Source organism: Mustela lutreola, chromosome 5 (assembly GCF_030435805.1).
Source record: "Mustela lutreola isolate mMusLut2 chromosome 5, mMusLut2.pri, whole genome shotgun sequence".
NCBI lineage: Eukaryota > Metazoa > Chordata > Mammalia > Carnivora > Mustelidae > Mustela > Mustela lutreola.
Genome location: NC_081294.1, coordinates 46,183,636 through 46,210,656, shown reverse-complemented (window position 1 = coordinate 46,210,656; position 27,021 = coordinate 46,183,636). Strand labels below are relative to the sequence as shown.

The following is a 27,021-nucleotide window of genomic DNA, read 5'->3' as shown; positions in this document are numbered from 1 at the left end:
GTCTCCCTTTGGCTCAGGTCATGATCCCGGGGTCCAGGGATCAAGTCCTGCATTGGGCTCCCTTCTCAGGGGAGAGCCTGCTTTTCTCTCTCCGTCTGCCTGCCTCTCACCCTGCGTGTGCTCTATCTCACTTTCTCTCAAATTAAATAAACAAAATCTTTAAAAAACAAAACAAAAGTAACATATTCTTCTTCATTAAAATAAGACCGGTGCCTGGGTGGCTCAGTCGGTTGGTTATACTTCAGATTCTTGGTTTTGGCTCAGGTCATGATCTTGGGTTGGTGAGAGTCTGCGTTCATGGTTAAAAGAGCCGCTTTTTATTTTTTTTTTTTTTTTTAAGAGCCGCTTTTTAAAACATGGAAGCAGTGAGATTACTTTTTTCCTAATTTCCTAATATGACGAAATTATAATCTAACACTACACTGTTTCTAGAATACTGCCAAGTGTATGCTGTCAGCCATAGGGAACATAGTTGACATTTTTATTTTCTCTAGAATTTTCCATAGTTTTCTGAAAATCCTTATCTGTAACAACAACCACCAAAAAAAAAAAAAACCAATTCTAGTTGGTTCCCTCAAGTTAAAAGCAATATGGAAAAACTGTTAAAGTATAGACAGACTTTCCTAACAATAAGTAGTAGACACATTAGATAGCTTTTCCTGGTCCTTAATATTAATGGGATTCCAAATTAAGCATCCACTTTGGCAGAGGGCATTAACTTAACTGTTCAGAGCAATGTAGATCTTTGTCTACTTTAACACTAACATCTCCATTTGTTTTTTATTCTATATCTACTGAATAACAGAAAAAGACCAAAAAATGGCCAGAACCAGTATTACTTTATCAGGCTTAGAGGAAAGATGCAAGAATAATACAGAGAACTCTCATACACCCTCTCACACGTTCAATAACTGTTAACCTTTTGTCATAGTCACGTGGTTCTGTGTATGTATGTGCCTGAGTACATATTTTTTCCAAGCTGTTGATGTTGCGTGCATCATGCCCCCATGTCCCTTAATATTTGTGTATTTTGTAAGAATAAGGATATTCCCTTATAATCTACAATTCTATAATGAACTTCAGTTAATATAACAATATGTATACAGTAGTTTAATCTACCATCCATATTCTAGGGTTTTTTTGTTTTAAGATTTTATTTATTTGTCAGAGAGAGAGAGTACAGGCAGGCAGTGTGGCAGGCAGAGGCAGAGGGAGAAGCAGGCTCCCTGCAGAGCAAAGAGGCCAATGTGGGACTCAATCCCAGGATGCTGAGATCATGATCTGAGCCAAAGGCAGCTGCTTAACCCACTGAACCACCCAGTCATCCCTCATATTCTAGTTTTGTCAGTTGATCCAGCAATGTCCTTTATATCTAGAATAGTCTCTAAGCCTTTTCTTTTTTTTTAAGCCTTTTCTTTTTTAATCTTTTTAATGCTGCCCTGTTATTTTGTAGATGTTCCCTTAGTCTGGGATAGCCTGGTATGAAAATATGATTAAATTCACATTATGTATCTTCAGCCACCATAAAAGTGATGACACGTCCTTCTTGATATTATATGCAAAAGATACTATTTTCATTTTGGTGGCTTTTAGAAAGATAGAATGACATCTGACGCTTCTTGTGGTAAACCCATGTGGGAAGCACTGCTTACGTGCCCATTGTCTTAACCAATAAATAATACTGCCTGCTGAAAGTTGTCTAGAAAGCATGTGGCAAAATCTTGACTCTCCATGTTAACTCCGCTGTGTCTTTTTGTTGTTGCTGGTAGAAATGACATCTTCCCCTTGTCTCTTAGAGAGCAATCCTGAAACTCCAGTGACCATTACAGAGCCCTACCGGACCCTGTCAGGGCACACAGCCAAGATTACCAGTGTGGCGTGGAGCCCACATCATGATGGAAGGCTGGTATCTGCTTCCTACGATGGTACAGCTCAGGTACTATTGTGTCCTTGATTCTGTAGGTTTTTTACTATATACGCTAACTGGAACCCTTTCTTCTTTTCCCCCAGCTGTGTACATTTCTTCCCTGGCCATTATTTTCTACAGAAAGGGGTATTCTGAGCTTTGGAAGGCATTTTAGTTCATCCCACGTATCTGAGCCCTTGGCAGGCTAAGATTGGGTTTTGGGGTTTTGTATTTATTTTTGTTTTATTTAGATGACAGGGAAAGTATTGATAAGAACTGTTTTTTAACATTTCATTCTTATTGTCATATGATGGACTAAATTGATGTGAGAAGTACTTGCTTCTGTTTTTAAACACAGAAACGGGGGCTATAAATCAATAACAGTTTTTAGTGATAAACTGGTGAGTCAAAAATCTTCAAACTGGAAAAAATAAAGATGAGATGCCAAGCCATAGCTATGAGGTAGGACTTTCAGATACCAGAACCAGAACGTGAGGAACTGGAGAGCTAACCTCTGATGGATGTCCATCTCAGTGTTGAGTTGTAACCAAGCTATTTGCACAGAGCTAGGAAACAGGAGGGGCTGCCCTCTGTGAAAATGGAGATGGGCTAATTCAAGAAACTATAAGGAAATTGATAATCTCACAGAGATGGGGACAAAAGAATCACCTGTGAGAAATCAGAATCATACACATGCCCTCCACATGCAAGTATAGGCTCTAAATTAAAATTCTCTTCATGAGGGGTGCCTGGGTTGCTCAGTGGGTTAAGCCTCAGCCTTCAGCTCAGGTCATGGTGTCAGGGCCCTGGGATTGAGCCCTGCATCAGGCTCTCCGCTCTGCGGGGAGCCTGCTTCCCCCTCTGCCTGCCTCTCTATCTGCTTGCAATCTCTCTCTCTGTCAAATAAATAAATAAAATCTTAAAAAAAAAATTCTCTTCATGACATCAGGTTCCCCAGCCCAAAAAACTTAGAATGCTCATTTAGTACAGTGAAATCCATAGGGCACCATTAGAAGCCCATTCAGAATCATCTCCATAAGAATGTCTCTATATCCCAGAGTGCATAAGCCTTCTACAAGAAAAAATACTTCTAAAATTTGAACTCCTAAGAGAAAATAATAAATCATAAGGGGAAATAAGAGTATACATATTTTTTAAAAATCTTTTTTAACTTAAATCCCCCAAAGTAATAGATTAACCAGAATTTATCTATGCTATTGTGTGACTTTGGGTTTTAGGTGTGGGATACTCTCCGAGAAGAGCCTCTTTGCAATTTCCGAGGACATCGAGGTCGACTGCTTTGTGTGGCGTGGTCCCCACTGGACCCAGACTGCATCTACTCAGGGGCAGATGACTTCTGTGTGTACAAATGGCTTACTTCCATGCAAGAACATTCCCGGCCTCCTCAAGGTCAGTCGGAACCAGGAGCCTGTAAATGCTTGTCTAATTCCCTTTCTCCCTTCCTCAGTAATTGAGCTGATCAAGGTCAAGAAAAGAGGACATTCCTGTAGAGTCGCAGTGATAGTATGGCATGGGTTGCCTTCCTAACCAAAGAATGCAGCCATGAGGACAACATACAAATACTAATGAGTTATACCTAGCACCCCCAGATCTTGGTTTCTATGTATCATTTTCTGTTAAAAGAGACCAACCAGAGCTTCTTAGAGAAATGCCTAATTCCAGGTTGGGAAAGGAAAAAATAAGATATGGGCCTCAAACATCATCTGGTGCCACAAAGGAAGGAAGTGCTCAAAAACTGAGATATATCAAGAGGACAAAGAAGCCAGCTCGCAGGGGCTCCCACTAACCAAATCTGGGACAGTCTAAACTTGAAAATAGTGAGAAAAAGAATTCCATTTCTGGCAGTCAAAGATCAAGGTGCCAACTTGCACACCTGCCATATACAGCTAGAAAACTAGACAGAGGGGCAGGGCATCTGGGTGGCTCAGTCAGTTAAGTGTCTGCCTCTGGCCCAGGTCATGATCCCAGAGTCCTGGGATCAAGCCCCACATTGGGCTCCCTGCTCAGCAAGGAGCCTGCTTCTCTCTCTGCTGCTCCCCCTGATTGTTCTCTCTCTCTCTCTGTCAAATAGATAAATAAAATCTTTTTTAAAAAACTAGACAGAATAATATATGAGTAAAAATGATCCAAGTAAATAAAAAGATATAGCCATATTAAAAATTTATAAAAGAATGCTTATAGCAGGCGCTCCTGAGTGGCTCAGTCATTAAGCGTCTGCCTCTGGCTCAGGTCATGATCCCAGGATCCCGGGATCAAGCCCCACATCGGGCTTTCTGCTCTGTGGGAAGCCTGCTTCTCCGTCTCCCACTCCCCTGCTTGTGTTCCCTCTCTCGCTGTTTCTCTCTCTGTCAAATAAACAAAATCTTTTTAAAAACAAATAAATAAATAAAAGAATGCTTATAGCAGCTTTATATGTAATCGCCACAAACTAAACACAACCCACAAGTCCATCAGCTGGTAAATAAACTATGGTCTATCCCTAGAGTGGAATTCTACTCAGCTATAAAAAGAAAGTAACTACTGATAAAAACAACAATATGGATGAATCCTCAGAAATGTTACACTGAGCAGAAGACACTGGGCACAAAAGACTACATGCTGTATAATTCTAATGTATAGTAGAAAATACAATCATATATAATACGAAATTCTAAAACAGGTGAAACTATAGTGATAGCAGATGAGTGACTGCCCGGGACTCAGAAAAGTGCATCTTACTGCAAAAAGGCAGGAGGAAATGTTTTGAGATAATAGAAATATTTCGTATTTTATTTGTGGTGGTGAGTTACATGATTATACATCTGTCAAAACTCACCAGAGTATTAAAAAGTGGGTATAGTATGTTAAACTATACTGCAATAAAGATGACTTTTAAAAAGCAAAGGATAAAGGGCTTAAAACTTAGAAAGTAGGGGCGCCTTGGGTGGCTCAGTCGGTTGAGCATCTGCCTTTGCCTCGGGTACTGATCCCAGGGTCCTCGGATGGAGCCTTGCGTCATCAGGCTCCGGCTCAGTGGGAAGCCTGCTTTTCCCTCTCCCTCTGCCCTTCCCTCCTGTTCATGTGCTCTCTCTCTCAGAGAAACAAAATCTTAAAAAAAGAAAAAAAGAATACTTAAAAAGTAAATAAGTAGGGGCGCCTGAGTGGCTCAGTTGTTAATCATCTGCCTTTGGCTCAGGTCATGATCCCAGGGTCCTGGGATTGAGCCCCGCAACAGGCTTCCTGCTCAGTGGGGATCCTGCTTCTCCCTCTCCCACTCCCTCTGATTGTATTCCCTTTCTTGCTGTGTCTCTATCAAATGAATAAAATCTTAAAAAAAAAAAAAAAGGAAGTAAAATAAGTAATAACCAATTAAAACAAAATGGGAATCCATGAGTCCATATTGAGGGGAAAAAAATAATGAAGGTCTAAATAAATGGGGAGAAACAAAAGCTCTTGTTCCTAATAGAATGCCAACTAATAAATGTAGAATGAATGATGGAATCAGCAAATTACCATTCAGCAGTCATCACAGTAGCAGTTTGTGCTCCAGAAACATCAATGGAGGGTGCCTGGGTGGCTCAGTCAATTGAGCATCTGCCTTTGGCTTGGGTCATGATCCCAGGGTCCTGGGATAGAGCCCTGCGTCAGGCTCTCTGCTCATCAGGGAGCCTGCTTCTCCCTCTCCCTTTGCCTGCCACTCTGCCTACTTGTGATTGTGTGTGTGTGTGTCAAATAAGTTTAAAAAAAAAGAAAGAAAGAAACATCAATGGATCCTAAAACTAGTGGATGCAAATACTTAGTAATTACAAAGGAAAATGATTTTTCAAGAAGAAACCTGCAAGACACCCCCTTAACCAGGTGGTGAAAGTAAACAATCCAATAATGAGACAAACAAATTTTGTGCTACCTCCAATGTTGTACTGACAGCATCACTCCTATGTATGCCAGCCCAAAATGCAAAATCTAAATTTAATCATGACAAACATCTGGCAATCGGGGAAATCAACAAAGTAACCGTTCTGTAATTTTTACAGAACAAGTTTCAAGGCATGAAAGTTAAAGGAAAACAAGCCTGTCTCAGGCTGAGGGAAACTAGAGAGGCATAACAAGCAAGAACATTGTGTAATCCTGGATTGTTTCCTTTTGCTATGAAAGACATTCTCCGTACATTTGGCAGAACTTGAATACAGTATGTAGACAGTAGTAATGTATTGATGTTAATTTCCTGATTGTAATGGCTGTGCTGTAGTAATGCAGGAGAATGTCCCTCTGTATAGAATACATACTACAAGTGTTCAAGGATAATTGGGCATCATATTAATGATTTAATGAAATCCTGCAAGGGTTTAGTTACCATGTTGATAATACAGCTCTAAAAATTTATTGGGAAGGAAGGGAAATGGTGAGAACACTATCAAAAAGAAGAGTGATGAAGTTTTGGAGATATCTCCTACAGGGCTTTTAACCAAGAGTATAGATTTTATCTACGGCCATCTCACCTTGAATGCACCCAATCGCCTCTGATCTCGGAGGCTAGGCGGGCTTGGGCTTGGTTAGTACTGGGATGGGAGAATATATATTTTAGTCTGTCCTTGTCTTAATTGTGATTCCTCTAGGTAAGAAAAGTATTGAATTAGAGAAAAAGAGGCTCTCTCAACCTAAGCCAAAGCCCAAAAAGAAGAAAAAGCCTACCTCGAGAGCCCCCGTAAAGCAGGAAGTATACGACGGAAATGAAGACGAGAGCATCAGAGAGAGCTCAGGACCTGTTGAGAATGGCGTGTCAGACCAGGAGGGTGAAGAGGAAGCCCGGGAGCCAGAGTTCCCCAGTGGTGTTGCCTCAGTGGGTATGTGGCCAAATCCTGTGTTTCCCAGACTCTGGCAGGTAGCAGGCATGTCCAGCAAACTAAGCCAGGTCCTTACTCAGTTCGAAACTTCACTGCCTTTGACCTACTTACTGTCCCATCCCTTTAACTTAGGTTGTATCTTTGGTGCCGTCAGAAACTGCATTAGTTTCTTAAAGAGTTGTTTTAAGCCTGTATTGTAAACCTCTGAAGTGTTAAAGGGAATCTGGTGGAAGCCTGGCATAGAAATAGTGAAGGTCTTCAGAAAAAACTTCTTACTAATGAGGACAAGACTATGGGGCAAAGTGAAACCAGGGGCATCTATCCATAGACATGCATATGGGAGAAGTTTTCCCAGTCCCAGATGTCTAGGACATCTAGACAGTTACTGAAAGAAACCACTGTGTACAAATATCTGGCCTAGAAGCTACCACCACTCTGGAAACTCAAAAGTTCTCATCCTTCATAACTGGGTTTGTACCTAGTGTGTCTGTGTTGTTGTTTCTGAAAAAAATATGAGTTAGGTTCTTCTAGTTTGGTAAGCTATCATGGCAGTTAGATTTCTCACAGAACAGTTTTTCAGGGCTTTGTCCCTAATTTTCTAATGTAGTCTGTTCCTAGTTTGAAGAGAAAAAGTATTACTGGATGAAATTTTAGTACTTTCTTTTTTTATATGTTTACTTTCAAGTTGTGGTGCCTATGACCTATTAAAATGATTAAAGAGGGGCGCCTGGGTGGCTCAGTGGGTTAAAGCCTCTGCTTTCGGCTCAGGTCATGATCCCAGGGTCCTGGGATCGAGCCCCACATCGGGCTCTCTGCTCAGCGGGGAGCCTGCTTCCACTTCTCTCTCTGCCTGCCTCTCTGCCTACTTGTGATCTCTGTCTGTCAAATAAATAAATAAAATATTAAAAAAAATAAAATAAAATAAAATGATTAAAGAGCAGAAAGTATAAATAGAAGCAGTGACTCATGTTTAATTCTAAAATGAAATATTTGGATGTGACAGAATTAAAATGGCCTAAGTCTATGGTACAGGTACATCCAGACCCTTTCTATCCCAAGGAATGGCTGTTGGACTCATAGTTTAGGAAAATAAAGAGCTAAAAGTTTAATGGGTTTATTTATTTTTTTAAGGCTCATCAAAATACCTCTTTATCACAAAATGGTTGCACAAAGTGTCCTTGACCCCTGTAGATCAACAGTGGGGCTTTTTTTCTTTTTTAAAGGATTGTGACTCCATATCACATACCCTTAATGTTCTCTATTGTAATTAAGCATGCTGTTAGTACTTTGTCATCTAAATAGATTAAGAAGTGTTGTGCCATCTGAGCAAAGTTTCAGAACTCCTGGGCCTGTGGTATAAAACTGTGGGGGCTAGAAACAACTTCTTCTTAGCCCAATTAGTCCGAGTTCCTAGGACAGACAGTTTGTGAGACGGGAAAAGGAAGACTGCACGTTTCCTTTCCGGAGTATCTTCTCTCCTTTTATGGAATACATAAAATCACACTTAATCCTAGCATACTTCTTAATTATTAAAAAGAACTAGATTCTGCATTGTCCTCCAAACTTTTTTTCTTTATCCCCCATGATGTAGCTTCTAGAGAACCAGTTACCTGCACCCCGGTTTCGTTAGGCTTTGAAAAGTCAAAGGTCACTGTTAATAACAAAGTCACTTTACTGAAGAAGGAGCCACCTAAAGAGAAGCCAGGTTGGTGTCTAATGATTAAAATATTTTGTGAAAGCACCCTCAAGTATCACATGCAACCACAAACTCCATAGTGTTTGGTTCTTATTGTTGTTGGTTTTTTGTTGGGGTTTTTGTTTGTTTTTTTAGGTTTTAAGTATTTGTTTGTTGACTTGATTGTTTCAGTTTTGGATCATGTTTTTAAACAGCTTAAACACTTAAACAACTTTAAACACTTTTTAATGTTTTCCTGGCGAGGTGTCATTTTGCAGCTGTTGATAATGCTTCACAGGGTGTTCACAGCGACGAGTGTGTGTGTGTGTGTGTGTGTGTGCGCGTGTGTGTGTGTGTGTGTGTTGTAAACACTGCCCCCAGCTAATTTAACTTGAAAGCTTTGTAAGCATAGGAATTTTTCTGATGCCCAGCAGTATCCTTTCAGTAGGTTACTGTCACTGATTCTGGTCAGCTCTTCTTCAGGCAGTCTTCTTCAGGTCAGCTCTTCTTCAGGCAGTCTGTATTTTTATTACATTTCAGAATCCTTAACCAAGAAGCGAAAAGCTCGTTCCATGCTTCCACTGACTACCAGCCTGGACCACAGGTCCAAGGAGGAGCTTCATCAGGACTGTTTGGTATTAGCAACTGCAAAACACTCCAAAGGTACAAAAACAGACTTCCTTGGCCCATCCGTAGTCTTCTGGGAACTAGCTCATGAGAGGTGCTTGTATATTTGTTGAATGAATGTGCAAACCAATGTCTAAAACTGTTTGTATTTCTACATTCTCTTCCAGGTTTCCCTCCCCACCCAGACCGCAGTGCCAGGCTCCCCATTCTGATCCACTGTCCGCACTCCCCAGTGACTTTGAGAGGCAGTGCTCTGATTTATTGTTATAAATTGAGTTGTTACCAGCCATCTATGTGCCAGAATTTGTATGATGGCTTAAATAGCTCAGCATGAGTCAATTCCTTCAACTGTCTTTTCCTCAGGAAACAGTATCTTCATGTAGGGGGAAAAAAAAAATCTTGCTTATTAGAAATACACCCATAAGATGGCAGTTCCTTTTTTAGAATTTTGGTGGAAGTTTTTGTTTAAGAAGGTTTTTTTATTTTACTTTTGCAAAGCCCTCATTCAGTGCCTATTATTTTGATATTTGAGCAAGTATTTTTTTTTAATTTTGCATTTTACATATTAAAACAGGATGCATATGATAAAATGATACTCAAAGATTCAAAAAGAATGTAAATGTTTTTTATATTCCCTGATACCTACTTCTCCCATTTCCCCTTAAGGCCACACTATTACCAGTTTCTGTCTCTCTCCAGGAATATTTTGTGCTCTTCTTATATACATAATCCTCTTCGGGGGATTTTTTGATGACTTCCTGTAACTTAATACATCTAATCATATAGTTTTACATTATTAACCTTACTGGAAAATTGCTCGTGTGACTTTTTTAAAAACAAAATGAATACTGCATCCCTCCGTGGTAGATCCTAGTGAATGTTAAGGACCTTTGTTAGTTTTTTTTTGTTTTGTTTTCTACTGCATTCAAAATACATGTTGAATTTGGGATTTGCTTTTTACATCCTTTTTTTCCCCAAATCTTTATTTGAGCAATCTGTAAACTAAATTATCTCATTGGATTTTGCCAAGGCTGAGTTTAACAAACTCCAAAGTATTCTCCTATTTTCTACCCTTGTAACCAGCAGGGGTCTCTGTTAGGGTAAACAAGGTCCCAAAGACTCTTCTTTTCACTCTCTGAAAGGGGTGTTCTGGACATATATTTGGAGAATTGGACCGAAAACAGTAACCTCATTTTCTTTGTCTTTTTGAATTAGCAGAGCTAAATAAGGAGGTGTCTGCTGATCTTGAGGAAAGATTTCACCTGGGGCTTTTCACAGACCGGGGGGCCCTGTACAGAATGATTGAAGTCGAAGGTGAGGCAGATCCAGTCAGCATAATGCAGTCTGTCTTTATGCTTTCCTAACTCCTTATCCGTATCTCTATTATGACTGTCTTCCTGGAACATCCTAATGGCTCATTTTACATGTCAACTAACTAGGTTTTGAGCTGCCTGGTCTGCATATTCATTCCCATATACCCCTCGCATCTGTCATAGGTCCCGGAACATACAGTGTTCACTGTGAACATACGTGAAAGTGAGCGAGCGGGTGGACGAGGGACTGAGTGGGCCTCACACCACATTATGAACACTCTGGGAGATGACTCTCCCAGCAGCTGGCAACAGCGTATTCTAGGAGTTTGTTCCTCTTTCATCTGGCCTTTCTTACTCCAGAAGTCTGTGTTGACAGAGGTTTCTGAAACATTTTCCCAACATTCTCTCTCCTCCAAACAGGAAAAGGTCACTTGGAAAATGGCCACCCCGAGTTATTTCACCAGCTAATGCTTTGGAAAGGAGATCTAAAAGGTGTTCTTCAGACTGCAGCGGAAAGAGGGGAGCTGACAGACAGTCTTGTGGCTATGGCGCCAGTTGGTATGTTCTTCTCAACAACAGTTCTTTCACCTTGAGCTTAAGTCTGCTAAAGATGGACACTCTTCCAGCGCCTGGGTGGCTCAGTTGGTTAAGTGTCTGCCTTCAGCTCAGGTAATGATCTTGGAGTCCTGGGATAGAGCCCCACATCAGGCTACCTGCTCCACTGGGCGTCTGCTTCTCCTTCTCCCTCTGCAACCCCACCCCCACCTCTGGGCTCATGCTCTCTCCCACACACTCTCTCTCAAATAAATAAAATCTTTTAAAAAGATGAACCTCTCTTGCAGGACAGTTTGGTCATGTCTAATAACCTTAACTTAGCAATTCTAAGTGTGGGAATTAACCATACTCACACATGCAAAATGACAGGTATACACGGGCTATCATTATAGCAGTATTTGTAATAGCAAAAGATCCCAAGAACCTCTCTGTCCATCAGGAAGAGACCAGTTAAATCTCATACCTCTAGACAGTAGGAGCTCCTATGAAAGAATGAGGCAACTCTTTGCATTCTGATATGGAACGGAGCTCCAAAGTGTAGTAAGTGAAAAGAGTCAAAGTGTAGATGCACAACAATATTTACTACTCTGTCATTTTTATTTAAATATGTCTTCACGGACTATTTCAAAAAGGTTTCAAAAGAAACTAATAATAATGGTTTTCTTCAGGGAAAGAAATCTGGACGAGCTTGGGTGGGGAGATGCCCGGATAACAAGGAAAGCTTTTATGCCATACCCAGTTTTTAACTGTATTCAAGTATACTATTTATATATAAAGAGAGAGAAGTACACAGGTCATTGTCGTGACTGACAATGAATTTCACAAACTTGAATACACCCTTAAAACCGACACCCATATCAAGAAGTGTTAACACTACCAGCATGCTGGAAGCTTCTCTCATGCTGCTTTTCAGTCAGTCTCCACACACCCCAACAAGGGTAATCATTGTCCTGACATCCATACTCTTGTACCTTTTGAATTTTACACTATTTTGTATGTGTTATATAATCAAAGAAAAAAATAATGTTTTAAAATGTAGAATTTGGGAGAGTAGATGAAGCAGGGGATCTGTAATGGCAACTCAATTAGAATCTAAATGTACTTGGGACGCCTGGGTGGCTCAGTTGGTTGGACGACTGCCTTCGGCTCAGGTCATGATCCCGGGGTCCCGGGATCGAGTCCCGCATCGGGCTCCCAGATCCATGGGGAGTCTGCTTCGCTCTCTGACCTTCTCGGCTCTCTGACCTTCTCCTCGCTCATGCTCTCTCTCACTGTCTCTCTCTCAAATAAATAAATAAAATCTTTAAAAAAAAAAAAAAAAAAAGAATCTAAATGTACTTAATGCAGTTACTAAAACAAAAGCATTTCCAACCCAGATGTCTATATGTGCTTTTTTCCCCCTTAACCTGATTTTTATTCAACCACCTTTTTTTTTTTTTTTTTTTTTTTTTTAAAAGCCGGCTACCATGTGTGGCTGTGGGCCGTGGAAGCTTTTGCCAAACAGCTGTGTTTTCAAGATCAATATGTCAAGGCTGCCTCTCACCTACTTTCTATCCACAAAGTATATGAAGCTGTAGAGCTGCTCAAGTCCAATCATTTCTACAGGTTTGTATGACCCTCAGTTGAACCAATAGTTGGACAAGATGTGAAATTTATCTGCTAAGCAGCTCTGCTTACTGATAACCAGCACAAACCTCGTTTTATAATTAAACATCTCAAACATACAGAAATATGCATATATTAGTTTAACGAGCATTAATGCACCCACAACCTGTACTCAACAAATGTTAATTTTTATCAGTGTTTGCCACTGATTGTTTTTTCAGAACTTCTTTATCCCTGAAGTAACACAAATAGAGAAAACAGTGTGATACAAATGGGACAGGATCTTGCCAGCCACCCCATAAAGCTCCCCATGCCCCCAGTTCTAAGTACAACATTCCAGATTTGGTCGAATTGCCTTTCTCCAATTCTGTCCTCATCCCTTCTCTAGAAATACCTCTCTCCTGAGATCGGTATGCCCCTTCCTATGCAAGTCATTGCACTTCCGCCATAATAACATTTGTAGGTGGTGACAAACAAAAGAAATGGAATATCTCTTGTAAACAGCATACAACTGGGTCTTGTTTTTACCCAGTCTGCTGGTTTCTGTCTTTTAATTGGAGTGCGTAAGCCATTTACAATCAATGTGAATATTAGTGCGATTAAAATTTACCATCTTGCTTCTTGTCCCATCTATTATTTGTTCATTTTGTCTTTTCCTGCTTTCTTTTGAATCAGTTGAATATTTTTTTTTCTCTCTGGCTTATTAGCTGTACTCCTATTCATTTATTTTATGGTTGCTTGACAGCTTGTAATGATTAGCATTTTTAATTTATCACAGTTCACTTTCAAATGGTATTTTATTACTTCTTATAGACAATGTATTTCTTTCCTTCCTCCCTGTCCTTTCTGCTGTTGTCATGTATTTGACATGTTACAGTCCCACATTACACTATTAGAAGTTTTGCTTTAACCTGTCATCTTTTTTTAACCATCTTTTTATAAAAATTTTTATTAGTTTTAAAATGCTTTTTTAATATTTGCCCATATATGTATTTCCAGCATTTTTCATTCTCTTATATAGGTCCTCCAAGGTTCTAATTGCTATCAGCTCCTTCTTGACCTGAACAAGATCTTCACTCTTGTAGTGTGATTCTTCTGGCAACCAATTCCATCAACTTGTTTGTCTATAAAAGCCTTTAATTTTGCCTTCATTTTAAAGGATCTTCCTCTGGCAGTTTTTGTCTTTCACGGCATCAAAGATGACATTGTTTTCTCTTATGTTGGTTTTGACTTGACTACTGCATTTAATCTCACCTTTTTATATAGGAACTATGTCATTTTTCTCTTACTGTTTTTAGGACTTTCTCCATCACTGATTTTCAGTCTTTTGATGTGATGGCTTTAAAGAGACTTTCTTTTTCTTTATTCTGTCTTAGTCTGTCTTCCTTTAGAGTGAGTTGAACTCTGTTTTAGAGAGCATTAAAGTTGCTATGGACCTGGGGAGTCTGGGTGGTTCAGTCGGCTAAGCAGCTGACTTCAGCTCAGGTAGTGATTATGGGGTCCTGGGATCAAGCCCCATGTCAGGGTTCCCTGCCCAGGGAGGAGCCTGCTTCTCCCTCTCCCACTCCCTCTGCCCCTCCCACAGCTCGTGCTTGCTCGCTCACTCACTCACTCCTTCAAATGAATAAATAAAATCTTTAAAAGTTGCTCTGGATCAGCTTGATCTTTCCATGGCTTTTTTAGGACAAGTTTAGGGAAATCTGTACTCTAGAATTGGTTTGTCCTTCTACCTTCTGGTGTCTTTACTGACTGCCTTGTGTATTCAACAAATCAGAACTCAGATGTCTGGCTAGTCAAAACACAAAAGTCCCCAAGGCCCCAAAGTGAGCTCTGGGAATTACTGAGCTTACACTTCCCTGGTTGGTCTTTGTCTAGCCTTGAAGAGTTTCCTACACATGTATGGCCTTTGTGTTTAGCCAAAGACTCCATGGGATCCGCAGAGTTCTATAGACCCTTCTCTGGACGGCTTCTTCCTTCCTATCATCCTGGCCCTCAAATTCCAATTGCTTTGTCTCTCCTCCACTTGATGAGACTGCTGAGGCTCTGCTGGGGTTCTCTATAGGAAGATGGCTGCAGGGGGTCCCTGACAGGGCTCATGTCCTTGGTTCCCCTCTCTCCAGGATGACACTCCTGCGCTAGACACATTTTGTCTAGTTTTGTGGCAGGAGGGTAAGTCTGGTCCCTGTTACTCTATCGTGGCTACAGGTGGTTGTCTCAAAATACCTCTTGAACATTCCTCTGCCTAGATCCACTTAATCCAAAATATTTCAACTCCAGCTACAACTTTGTCGGTGCAACTCAGAAGTTGTATGTCACCTGGAAGATATTAGCTCACAGAATTATATAGATACTCCCAATGTCAACACGTTTCATTATAAAATATCCCCCCAAAAAAGTCACATTCTTTAATATCACCATCAGTGTCTTCAGAAGAATCTTTAACTTTTGGGAAGTGATCAGGCCACAGCAGCAGGCACAGATTTCCTAAAATTCTAGTTTTCACTTGAAAGATCAAATTTTATCACTGGCGACAGTATAGGTGGTGGTTTTCTGTGAAGTGACAGGACTTGGGGACCCCCAGGAATCCACAAACCATACTTTAAGAACTGCTGACCTAGGGAAAGAACTGAGCTAAGCATGTGGTTTTAAAGTCTTCCATAACACAGTAAAACGGTTTTTCTTAGGCTGTTGGAACTTTTGAACAATACAAGAGGGACAGTTTGTCCTATCTTCTAGCCTTTTCAAATTGGCCAATATCTGTTCTTGCCTCTAGGGAAGCTATTGCAGTTGCCAAGGCCCGACTGCGCCCAGAAGACCCGATCCTAAAGGACCTGTACCTCACCTGGGGAGCCATCCTGGAAAAAGATGGCCATTATGCTGTAGCCGCCAAATGGTAAGCCTGAGGGAACAGGCATGAATCGGAACATAGAGGAACAGGATAAGAACAGTAAGTGAAGGGTGGGTGGGGGGGTAACGTGACTAGAAAATAAAAAGGCATATGTGTATTAAACCCAGCTTCGTAGGATTCATCAGGACCTGCCTCCTCAGTATTTATTTGAATCACCGTAACTATTCAGGAAACCTCACTAGCAGACTCAGGAGGTCCCCTTCTTCTAGTGATGTCTTTACCATCAAACAGGGAAACTGGAAGGGAATGAAGACTCTTCGGTTCAGCAAATGTTGAGGTTCCTTTATATCCTTATCCCGTGTGACGCTATCACTCATCCTGTGTATGGCAGTGGAAGAGGGAACGGAGATCTGCTTGTGACACGTTGGGGTTTTCTTCTCTGTCACAGCTATTTAGGGGCTGCTTGTGCTTACGACGCAGCCAAAGTTTTGTCCAAGAAGGGGGACGCAGCATCACTCAAGACGGCTGCGGAGTTGGCTTCAATTGTAGGAGAGAATGAGTTGTCCTCTTCCCTGGCTCTCCGCTGTGCCCAGGAGCTGCTTTTGGCCAGGAACTGGGCGGGAGCCCAGGAAGCCCTGAAGCTACATGAAAGTCTAAAGGTCAGTCTGTTACTGTATCTCCTGGTATTTAAGAGGGAAGGGCCCCAAGTCCTTTTCTAGTTCAATTTCAAATTAATAACCCAGTTGAACAAGCTATGCCAATTAGGCAGGTCTCCTCAGAGGTGTCTCGCAAACCCTGGCCCTGCTCTCCCGTGGAAGTACCGTGGCTTGTCAGTTGCCGTATTCAAAGAGAGAACATAACCATTCGCAGTGACTCTCCTGCCTTAGCAATTTGGGTACAACATGTATGAGTAGACTTGAGTTCGCTCAGCCCCTGGGCTCCGGTCTGGTGTTTCTTCGTTGGGGTCATCAGGTCTTCTTTGAAGAAGGAGAGGAAGAGGGATTAACATCTGACCGAAATCATGGCTCTGTCACTGCACTCCATGTTAGCTTTCAACCATAGAGAAGTGTGGTAAAATCAGTATTTTGTTAAGTGTCTACTTTATCCCTTTCTGGTTAAAAATGAGTAATTTACCACTCAAAACCGAGATTACTTTAAAAGCATCAGCACTCTGAATTTCCAAAACATATAAACATTTGATCCATTTTAGATAACTTTGCTGGCCAGTTACTAATATGAACTTTGTAAATTCCTCTTTCCCTAGTAGCGTTACTGGGCCTAAAGACAGTTCCTAGCTAAATATTCATAGCCCAAGAAAAACAGTAGCCTTCTGGGAACTGCAAAATAAAAACGGAGGCAAAAGTAGTATACCCTCAAAGATAGTGTCATTTGTGTATTATTTATAAAGTGACCAAATCTTGAGAGAGTTTTATTTGTCCATAGCAAAAAAAAAAGAAATTTCCAAAAATGGTTATTTAGCATTTCTTTTTTTTCTCTTAAGCAGCATCCTCATCAAAGCAAGAAAACCTTCAACTTTATGCTAAATGCTGTTGATAATGATGAGGCTATTTTGGCTCATCAACAGAGGCCTTCCCAAGCCTAACTGAGAAGATATTATAAGGCTACACACGAATCTCGTAGCAACTGGAAGTCCAGCAAAAAGAAAATCTTTTTGCTAGACTAGGGCTAGAAAAGAAAGATTTTCTTTTTGCTAGACTAGGGCTTCTAGGGCTTCTCTCTGAGCTTCTAATCCTCTTCTTCTAGAAGAGCTTCTTCTCTTCCAGCTGACTCCCTCTTAAACCTGCTGAGACAGGCTGCCTTAATACCTACCCCAACCCTCAGAACTACACAGCTTATCTGCTCTAGCACCTTCTGCCCATTACACTTTACTTCTGTATCCTTTAATCTAAAGTTTGGGCAGGGGCTAAGAACTGGATGAATCCAGGCCATCTTTTCTCAAACTGGGCCACAAGTCTTGGGTGGCTGGCCAGCATGTGGTTTATGTTATAGTGGGGAGAGCTACAGTTGGGGTTCTGCGTTATAAAAATGTTTGCTTGGGTCCTGGCTACTTCGAGGATCCCTGCAACGGCGTCTGGAAAAATGTCTATTAGATCACATCCTTTTCCCCCCATCACTCATGACTCACAGTATCCAGAGGCAGCCCACGACAGGGTTTGGTTGCTGCAGATATAATGGGGAACACACTGAGAAACGGAGAGCTCTCAAGACGATCAGGCACTCCCGCTGCCTAACAGTTCCTATCCTTTGTTGTTGGGTTCCAGGGACAAAGACTGGTGTTTTGCCTTCTTGAGCTACTGTCCAAGCACCTGGAGGACAGGCAGCTTTTAGAGGCCAAAAGCTCTTCCTACAACACCTGGGCTACAGGCACTGCAGGGCCCTTTGTGGAGAGGGTGACCGCTGTATGGAAGAGCACCTTCAGCCTGGAGAGCCCAGAGCAGTACCAGGCAGCCCTGCAGCAACTGCAGAGTATCAAGTACCCATCGCCTACAAATAACACTCCCTCCAAACAGGTACCCTGTCTATACTCTCTAGTAAGACTTCCGTAGTCTGTGTCCAGCATAATAAGGAAACAAGCTGAATGCCAGTTTGTGGTTCAGAAAAGACCAAGGCAGGCCAGGCAACCTGGAAAGATCTCCAGACTGATTAAAGCCCTTTGGCTTTGAAGTTAGTCTTGCTCAGTCTTCTCTTAAAAAAAAATTAGAAAAAAAGTCTAAAAATACAGAAAAGTGTAGAGAAAAATAGAATACCCATCAATCAGAATTAACTAACGGATGGTCACCTTTTGTCAGTTTTGCTTCATAGTTCTCTGGTTTTGTTTTGTATGTACTAGTTTTTAGTAAAAGAAATACAGTAAGGTTGAAGTTCCTGGTACCCGTTCCCCTTTGCTAGCTCACTAGAGGCAGCCCCTACGTCAGGCCATATGTATTTTGTACCTTGCTTCTTTCAGTGAGCAGTTTGTAAAATCACTCTGTATTGATGCAAGGAGATACAGTTGATCCACTGTAACAGCTGTAAACGTGCTATAAATAGATACCAGTTTATCTGCTTGTTCTTTGGAAAATGAGGGCACAATATTTATGAGACACAAGACTTCCTCAAATGATACATAGCACTTTGCAAAACAGTCTGGCAGTTTTTTATGAAGTTAAACATAGACATGCTCAATGGCCCAGCATTCCCACTGCCTAGATATTTCACTAAAAGACAAGAAATCAGGTATCCGCACGTACTTGTACACAAATGTCTGTTGCAGCTTAGTTCACAACAACCAAAAATGAAAAACAACCCAAATGTCCATCTGGTGAATGGATATGCAGACTATGTTATATCCATACAGTAGAATACTTTGCAACCCTAAAAACGTCCGAACTAGTGACATACAGATACTGTCAGCAAATCCTGAGACTGTTATGACAAGTGAAAGAAGGAAGACACAAAAGACTGTATACTCTGTGGTTCTATTTATATGAATTCAAGAAAAGACAAAATTTATATGGTCAAAACCAGATCAGTGGTTGTCAGGTTGGGGAGAGGAGAGTGTGTGCAGAGGGGTACACGGGGATATTTTACACTGATGAAAATGTTCTAGGTTTTGATGGTGGTGGTGATTGTAGCATTTATATCTATACAGATAGATGTATTTATCAAAACTCATCAAATTGCTCCCTATAAATTTTAATTATACTCCAGCTTGGTTGGTTGAATTATAACTCTTAGTTCCAAAACTCAGTTTTTGTTTTAATTAAATACAAATGTCAAGGCATTTTTTTTTTTAGCATGAACAGACTTTGACACCAGACAAGGTATGTTATGTTACTGTGCAACTAGGTAGGAAAGTTTCTCAGATACGGAAGCAAAAATGGGTGTTGGAGATATGAGGAGCTTTCTTAAATGTACATGGTCTGTACTTGGTCCAGGTGCAGTCAGTAGGAATATTCTGGTATCATCCCAGTGCTTGCTGTGGGAGAATGTTTAACTGAAACTCTGGCTCCTCCCTCCAGCTTCTGCTTCACATTTGCCATGACCTGACGTTGGCAGTGCTGAGCCAGCAAGTGGCCTCCTGGGACGCAGCTGTGGAAGCCCTGCTTCGGGCTGTGGTCCGGAGCTACGACTCGGGAAACTTCACCATCATGCAGGAAGTGCACTCAGCCTTTCTTCCTGAGGGTAAATGACCCCCACTTCTGCTGGGGCATGCCTACTAATGGATGATAAAACCACCACCAGTGGTGTGGCACTAGCACGACATACATCACTGAAAGATAGAGACCAGCCAGCTATGTCATTTAGCACCAAGTTTGAATTCTCTTACCCAAGCTCCTTAAGAGGTAGCCAGAATGACTGAGCTGTCTTCCTTTACCTGGCCCTACCTGCCTTATCTACCACACTGTCGTCTATAAATTCTCCTACTCAGTTTGAGAGAAATAGTAATGTGTTCACCAGTCAGTTAAGAATGGAAAAGCTCATGGGGTGCTTGGCTGGCTCAGTTGGAGGAGCAGGCAACTCTTGATCTCAGGATTATAACTTTGAGCCCCACACTGGGTGTAGAGAAACATTTAAAACAAACGAATGAATTTTAAAAAAATAGAGAAGTACAGCAGAAAGATATTCTTTGAGCTGCATAGTCACTAAACTAAATCACTGTGATTTTTCAGAAACATAGTGGGATACTAGCCCCCCCCCAGAGCTTTCATAGGAGGATGGGTTATTTTTCTATAACGCTTTGACACATAGACTACAGCAACAAGAATACTGTCCTAGGTCACAAGATGTTTAGCTCTGGTTGACTTTTGGTGAAGGGCATGTGGTCCCATGGATCACAGCTGTCCTTTATTGAGATCCTCTCCGTGGGTGATAGCAAATGTAAGGGGAGGGGCCAGATTTCTAGCAGATAAAGAAACACACAACCCTAAATCCTTTTCTTCTTCTAGGCTGTGACCATCTAAAGCACAAACTGGGTGAACCTCAGTCCCTCATCACACCAGCTTTCAAAAGTTTGGAGGCCTTTTTTATTTATGGACATCTGTATGAATTTTGGTGGTCTCTCTCCAGGCATTGCCCCAAATCCAGTGTTTGGGTAAGAGCTGCTCACAGAAGGACAGCCTCTGTTGAGCAAAGCCAGCAGATAAACAATGCCACCCCTGAAGAAACGGACTCCGGAGATTCTCAGCCAGAGCCAAACAGGCCTCCAGAATTAGATGTGAGACTCACAGAAGAAAGCAAGCAAATGCTAATCACTTGTAAAGAGCTCTTTTCAGAAAAGCACGCCAGTCTCCAAAACTCACAGAGAACCGTTGCTGAAGTCCAAGAGACCTTGGCAGAAATGATCCGCCAACACCAGAAGAGTCAAGTCTGTAAATCTACAACAAACGGTCCTGATAAGAATGAATCTGAGCAGGCAGCAGAACAGTCCCTTTCTAGTCCTCAGAATGAGTGGTAAGTAATGAGTCGGTATAAGGTGGAATTGGAAATACCCTGCTGAGTTCCCACATCATCATCAGATAAAAATCAGCACATGATGAGCCTGATGAGGTCACTTGCCAGCACCATAATGTAGCATGCACCAGCCTCGGAGTCCAACCTGGGGTTCTAATCCTGGCTCTACCGAGTGACCTCAGGCAAGATTCTTAATGTTCCTGAGCTTTCGTTCCCTCATCTATAATTGGGATTACCTACTCCTACCTCGCTTGTTGGGGCAATTAAATGAAATCAAGAATAATGTCAGTAACAGTAGGACAGACAATAAAATCCTACCTTTGAGCAAAAAGTAGATCCCCCCCCCAAAAAAAAAAAACTAACCAATTAAAATGGGGAGTTGAATTATCACGTCATTAATGAAAACCAGTTTTTCAACCATTCTGTGCTATCCCAGAAAATACACAAAAAGGGTAGCGTACAAAAGTGCATGCTGAATTGAGAAAATCCCAAGTGATCAGAATGCTGTAGCACCCTCATTTCTTTTGAACACAGGGGACAGGTGGATGACAGGGGCTAATCACCAATCACTGTAAAGCTCATCTGCACTGTTACAGGGCCTTCTGCCTTGGGCATTTGTAGTGATTAACAGTTACTGATTGGTTATTATACTGAGTGCCTTTTACATAGACAGTCTCCCAAGCAAGACTTAAAACATAGTAATTAGTACCATTAATAAACTGATAAGTGATACTTGTATTAGTAACTGAAAAAAAATTAATTGCTGTATAAACACTTATACATTTATTGCTGTATAAACACTCCGATGGGCTGGGGGGGAGGCTCCCACTGAAATCTTGAGTCAGAGTTTTAAGTCACTTCTCCAGTAAGCCACCACATTCTAGGCAGCGTTAGGCTTGGTTTTATTAACAAGAAAAACACTAAAAAGTTCTCCAGCCCTGCAGCTCTTAACCTCTGAATCACATGACTCCTTTAACAAGCTTAAGACACTCTTCACAGAAAAAATGTGCATCCGTACACCTACGATTAGGAGCCCCAGCTATGTCTGTTCCCCAGAGAAATCCAGGCTTTCTGCACTTAGCTGCAGAACTGAATCCCCTTGAGGTCCTAAACTTTCATTAGAGCTAAGTGTCTAAGAAGTGGGGATTTGGAAAATAGTGAGGAATGGTATTACATTTTGAAAACTTAACATCACATTAAATTCCCTCCTCTTGACCTCTATATTAAAGATAAGAGATTAAGAGATAAGACCCAGATGACAAAAGAATTTTACTTATAGGATAAGTTAAAAGTTATGTGGGGCAACGCATATGACTTACACTTGTTTTTATTATTACTAGTAAAGAAGAAAAAAATCAGCCACTTTCTCTGCCTGAATTAACCAAAAGGCTTACAGAGGCAAATGAGAAAATAGCTAAATTTCCTGAGAGTGTTAAGGTAAGATTTATAACAGTTCACTTGGTAAAACATGATTTTTTATATTATCAATTGACTATACCAAATTATTTAAGGTCATCTGATTCTCTGTACCATTTCTGAAGTCTCTTCACATCTGTATATGCTTAAAAGTTTAGGATCTCATTGTGTCTGGTTAACTAAAATGTTTTGTGAGAATAGGATTATTGACAACACAAGCAAATTTTATACCTCATTCTTTAGCAAAATGGAACAAATTTTAGAATTGGAAGGTAAAATAAAAATTGGTACCATGTATTTGATAACTTATAGATGGACTGGGTGTATTTGAATGTGGCCGTGCCATTAAAAGAGAACCATGATTTAAATTAATTAAATAGGGCTCTAGAGACAGATTCTTTCATTTGAGAAAGGATATCCCAGTTTTGATTATCCTCTAACCTTAGAGTAACTGATGAAGAGCCTTATAAGGGAAATGGCTCAGTCATGCCGGAGAAGTATCACTAGATGAGACTGAATTGCTGGTGCCTCTAAGCAGGTATATGTGGCTCTTTTGTAAATGCTTCCTTCCCATGTCATCTTTCAGATCTGGCCCTTCCCCGATGTGCTGGAGTGCTGCCTTATCCTGCTTCACATTGGGTCCCAGTGTCCTGGCAGCGTGACCCAAGACATGCAGCAACAGGCCCAAGAACTCCTTCAGAAATACGGCAACACTAAAGTTTACAAAAGATACTGCGAGACCTTCTGCACGTGAATTTTCAAGGACCTCTAAGAAAACTGTGCCAAATTCAAAACCTGTGACACCCTTCATCTCTACAGTTATACCATGCCAGACATTCACGCTCATCCCTAGGTGTTTTTGCAGTGATCGAAGTAATACAAATGAGGGTCAAGTTTGAATGGACTCTGTTCTACCTTACACATCGTGGAATCAGACTTTGGACTCAACTGTGGTTTCCTCCTGGAGCAAGGATCATGAAAAGCCAGCAGTAGGTTTTCAGAATTAACACCTGCAGTGTGATCGTTGGTCAACTCTAAAGCCTTATGTAGGTTTCACCCAAAGAGGAGAAACTTTTTAATTACCCAAAGTGTTATGTTCTTAAACACAAGCTACCTTTATAAATACTTCACCTGATGGTAAACATGTCATTCTTGTTGGAGACAGAATTGCTACATTTTATGCCTTGGTATCATTCTTCTTACTTTTTTGTTAATATGAGTTCTCCCCTTCTGTTCTTTCGAAGACTTCACTTAGAATGTGAAATAGGCCTTTACCCATCATGTTGACTCTACCATCCATCTGAACTTTAGATCAAAAATTTGGTTTTATTGTTTTTTGTCACTGCTTATTTGAATAAATCATTTACTAAAGCATTAGAAGAACAAATAACTAAAACAATGTGTCTTATCCCTTCAGTTTTATAAAATGAAATGGTGATCAAAAGAGCTCAGGAAGAAATTACTGTTTCAGTGGCTTGCAATCTTTTCTGGATCACAGGACCCTTTGAGAATCAAAACCACAGACAGTCTTTGAAGAAAAATTAATAATTCTGCATATATAACTTTTGGATCAGTATGTAACTTTTGGATCAGTGGACTCCAAATTCAGCATAATGGGATCCTATATACTACTTAATTATAAAACCTGTTCATTCCCCCCCCTCCATTACTGAGCATCCTCTTGAACAATGTCAGAAAGAGATGTTTCTGTAATATCCCAGTTGCTGGGGCATAAAAATCAGATAGTTTGGTGTAAGGGTGGGAGGGAACACTCTTTCCCAATAGTATAACTATCTTCTTTTGGGATTCATTGTGAAAACTTTTCTGCTTGAGTGTCCGGTTTATTTTTCAATTATTTTCTAAGTTGGGATTGTTGTGGCAGCAAGAATAAAATTCATTAACAGAAACTCTTGGAAGGAAAGAGTTTAAGAGACCATTATTTAAAGATCTGACTGACCAGAGGTTTTGTTTGTTTTAATTAGACCTAGCTTTAGGGTGCCTGGCTGGCGCAGTGGGTTAATAAGCCTCTGCCTTCAGCTCAGGTCATGATCCCAGGGTCCTGGGATGGAGGCCCACATCGTGCTCTCTGCTCAGTCTCTCTGCCTACTTGTTGATATCTCTCTCTCTCTCTCTCAAATAAATAAATAAAATCTTTTTAAAAAAAATAAATTAGACCTAGCTTTAGAATTTAAAAATGCTAAACCCCAAAAAACAAATATTGTAGAACTTAGATCCTCATGATTCTTTACACAGTTACTTGAACTTGAGGAAGAAGATGCATTGTTACTAGGGATAGAAAATCTTGGTTGCAAAGATTATACACAGGCATGGCTATGTGGAGAAGTAGATACCAGCTCTACAATCTTCACTGAAATGAACAAATGCTTCACTTGCAGAGACAGAAAAATATTTATTCCCTTCCACTTAAAGAACAGTATTATTAAACTAGAAACTCTAAACTTCTTCACAGTTTATCAGAACCATCATCTGCGCTTGGAGGAATCATACACACTCCTCAGTTACTGCTATAGTAAGAACAAGAGTTACTACTAGACAACTAAGCAATGAAACTACCCAGAACAGAAGTGACAAGATTCCATTTCCTCCCAAATTCTTTCCCATATTAGATAATGTAGTTAAGCCACTTCCAATTTGAATAGATGGTTTTCATTTCTATCTCCCTAATTATCAGAATCACAAAGAGCCAAAGCACTGAGGAGGTGACTCAAGCTAAGTAGATACCAATAGGCAAATGAAGAATTAGTGTTGTTCCTTTACCCAATCCAAACCTTCTAATACAAACCACCACCTCATTAATCAGATGATTGCTCTCACCTCCCACTGCCTCTCAATCTGCTCTTATTACTGATTCTCCATTCTTCATATACCAATGACAAGTCCAAATTACAAATCAAATCTTATCAACTTCCTGTTTAAAAAAATTATTTCACTACTGTCCCATTGTAAGTGGAATAAAATTATTTCAGCACTTCCCCATTGTTAGTGGGAAAAAGATCACCTTGCAGGGCTTCCAGGGCCCTGCCCGATACTAGCATTTACCTCTTAGCCTCTTTTTACACACTTCACCTTGTTTCTAGATTCCACCCACACTGGTCTCTTAGGCTGTGGGAACCCACTCGTTTTTCTTGTCATCTCAGTAGTTTTACCCATGTTGTTCTCTTGCCTGGTCCACTCTTTACCCATCTCTTATATCTCAGCTTAAGTGTTCCTTCTCAAGAGACTGCCCCTCAACCTCAACCTAAAGGACATCAGTGTCTTATACTTGACAGGTCACAAATTGTACTTTTGTGAATTAAGTACTCTTTGGCTACACAGACTGTAAACTCCAGTGAGGGTAGAGATTTTGTCTTCCATGTGCTTTTTTATCCCTAGCTCCTATTTACAGTATCTAGAAGGTGTACAGTGGAAACTTATGGAATAAGTTAGGAAATTGAAAGAATATTAACAGCTTAGATTTAAGACTCAAACTGAGCTCATTCATACTGGCACTAGCTGACAATTAGGCTTGTAGTTGATAGTCAGCCTTACTAGTTACCAGAAGACAAATTTAATAACTTTTGGCAATTTATGTGGAGGGGCTTGAATTTACCCATAATTAGCATTCTCTGGTTACCCTCTACAGGACCATCCCTTTCTGAGCATAACCATTAACAAAGTCCTACATGTGCTCATAAATATGTATACAAAGTTCTTGCCAATTCTACTAGAGGTGTGCCCTTTCTTTAGCAACACTTTAATGAACTGTCTCATCCCTCCCATGCAATGACCAAATCCCCGGCTCAACAATGAGTTAATTCAACCATTCATCTCAACATTTCTCCTGACATACAAATCTGTCAACTGTGGCAAAGATAAATTCCCTATCTGAATCTAAATTTAAGACATCTGGGGGTGTCTTGATGATAAAGTGTATGCTTTCAGCTCGTCATGGTCTCAGGGTCCTAGGATGGAGCTCTGCGTCGGGCCCCGTGCTAAGCAGTTAGTCTTTCTTCCTCTACTCCCCTCCCCAACACTCATCCATACTCTCACTCCCTCAAATAAAATCTCCTCTTTTTTAAAGATTTTATTTATTTGATAGATAGCAAGAGCTGAACACAAACGGGGAGAGGGAGAAGCAGCCTTCCTGAGAAGCAGGAAGCCTGATATGGGGCTCGATCCCAATAAATAAATTTAGGCCATCTGTACAGGCCCCACAATCACCAGCATGCCAAAGAACTTGGCTGAGAATCTCTTCCTGTACGTGAACATCCCAATGAAAACTTAGATCTGCTCGTATACCACACTTCTTAAAACTCCTTGTTTTATGCCAGCTGAAAGGGTGGGAAATAGTCTGGAGCCAGTGCTACAATACCAGAAGTTCAGTTTGTTTTAAAAATCCACTAATTAAAAAGCTAATCCACCAAATGTAATGGAGTGGTCCCAGGACAGAATTAAAACTAGTTTCCCTATTAAGGCTGGACAATCAGTCGGGGCTTGTGAAGTGAGGAGACAATTCCATTTACACAGTTAGCCATTAAAAACTTCCTACAGGGATGCCTGGGTGGCTCAGTCGCTCAAGTGTCTGCCTTTGGGTCAAGTCATGATCCCAGGGTCTCAGGATGGAGCCCTGCTTCTCCCTTTCCCTCTACCCCTGGTTCATGGTCTCTTTTCTTTCACTCACTCTCTCTCAAATAAATAAATAAAATCTTTAAAGAGCAAATTCCAAGAAAGTGAGACATTTTATATGCAAGCCAACTTGTGGGATATGGAGACAAGAG

At 40.8% G+C, this 27,021-nt stretch overlaps 1 protein-coding gene across 6 annotated transcripts in view; it reads left to right on the top strand.

The window, feature by feature from the left end:
* Window positions 1–24,150, top strand: part of GEMIN5 (gem nuclear organelle associated protein 5) — a 42,688-nt gene extending 18,538 nt beyond the window's left edge. For 2 of the 6 annotated variants that reach the window (XM_059174125.1, XM_059174123.1), the window contains exons 14-28: window positions 1,797–1,936; window positions 3,145–3,316; window positions 6,523–6,750; window positions 8,342–8,455; window positions 8,966–9,088; window positions 10,271–10,366; window positions 10,786–10,923; window positions 12,378–12,525; window positions 15,299–15,418; window positions 15,822–16,032; window positions 17,656–17,904; window positions 19,396–19,558; window positions 20,323–20,827; window positions 22,168–22,264; window positions 22,830–24,150. In XM_059174125.1, the coding sequence (XP_059030108.1) occupies window positions 1,797–1,936; window positions 3,145–3,316; window positions 6,523–6,750; window positions 8,342–8,455; window positions 8,966–9,088; window positions 10,271–10,366; window positions 10,786–10,923; window positions 12,378–12,525; window positions 15,299–15,418; window positions 15,822–16,032; window positions 17,656–17,904; window positions 19,396–19,558; window positions 20,323–20,827; window positions 22,168–22,264; window positions 22,830–22,997 (2,672 nt within the window). In that variant the 3' untranslated portion in view covers window positions 22,998–24,150. Of the gene's footprint in view, window positions 1–1,796; window positions 1,937–3,144; window positions 3,317–6,522; window positions 6,751–8,341; window positions 8,456–8,965; window positions 9,089–10,267; window positions 10,367–10,785; window positions 10,924–12,377; window positions 12,526–15,298; window positions 15,419–15,821; window positions 16,033–17,655; window positions 17,905–19,395; window positions 19,559–20,322; window positions 20,828–22,167; window positions 22,265–22,829 lie in introns of those variants that run through there. The other 4 variants (XM_059174124.1, XM_059174121.1, XM_059174126.1 and 1 more) reach the window with 3 other exon arrangements.
* Window positions 24,151–27,021: the final 2,871 nt, after the last annotated feature.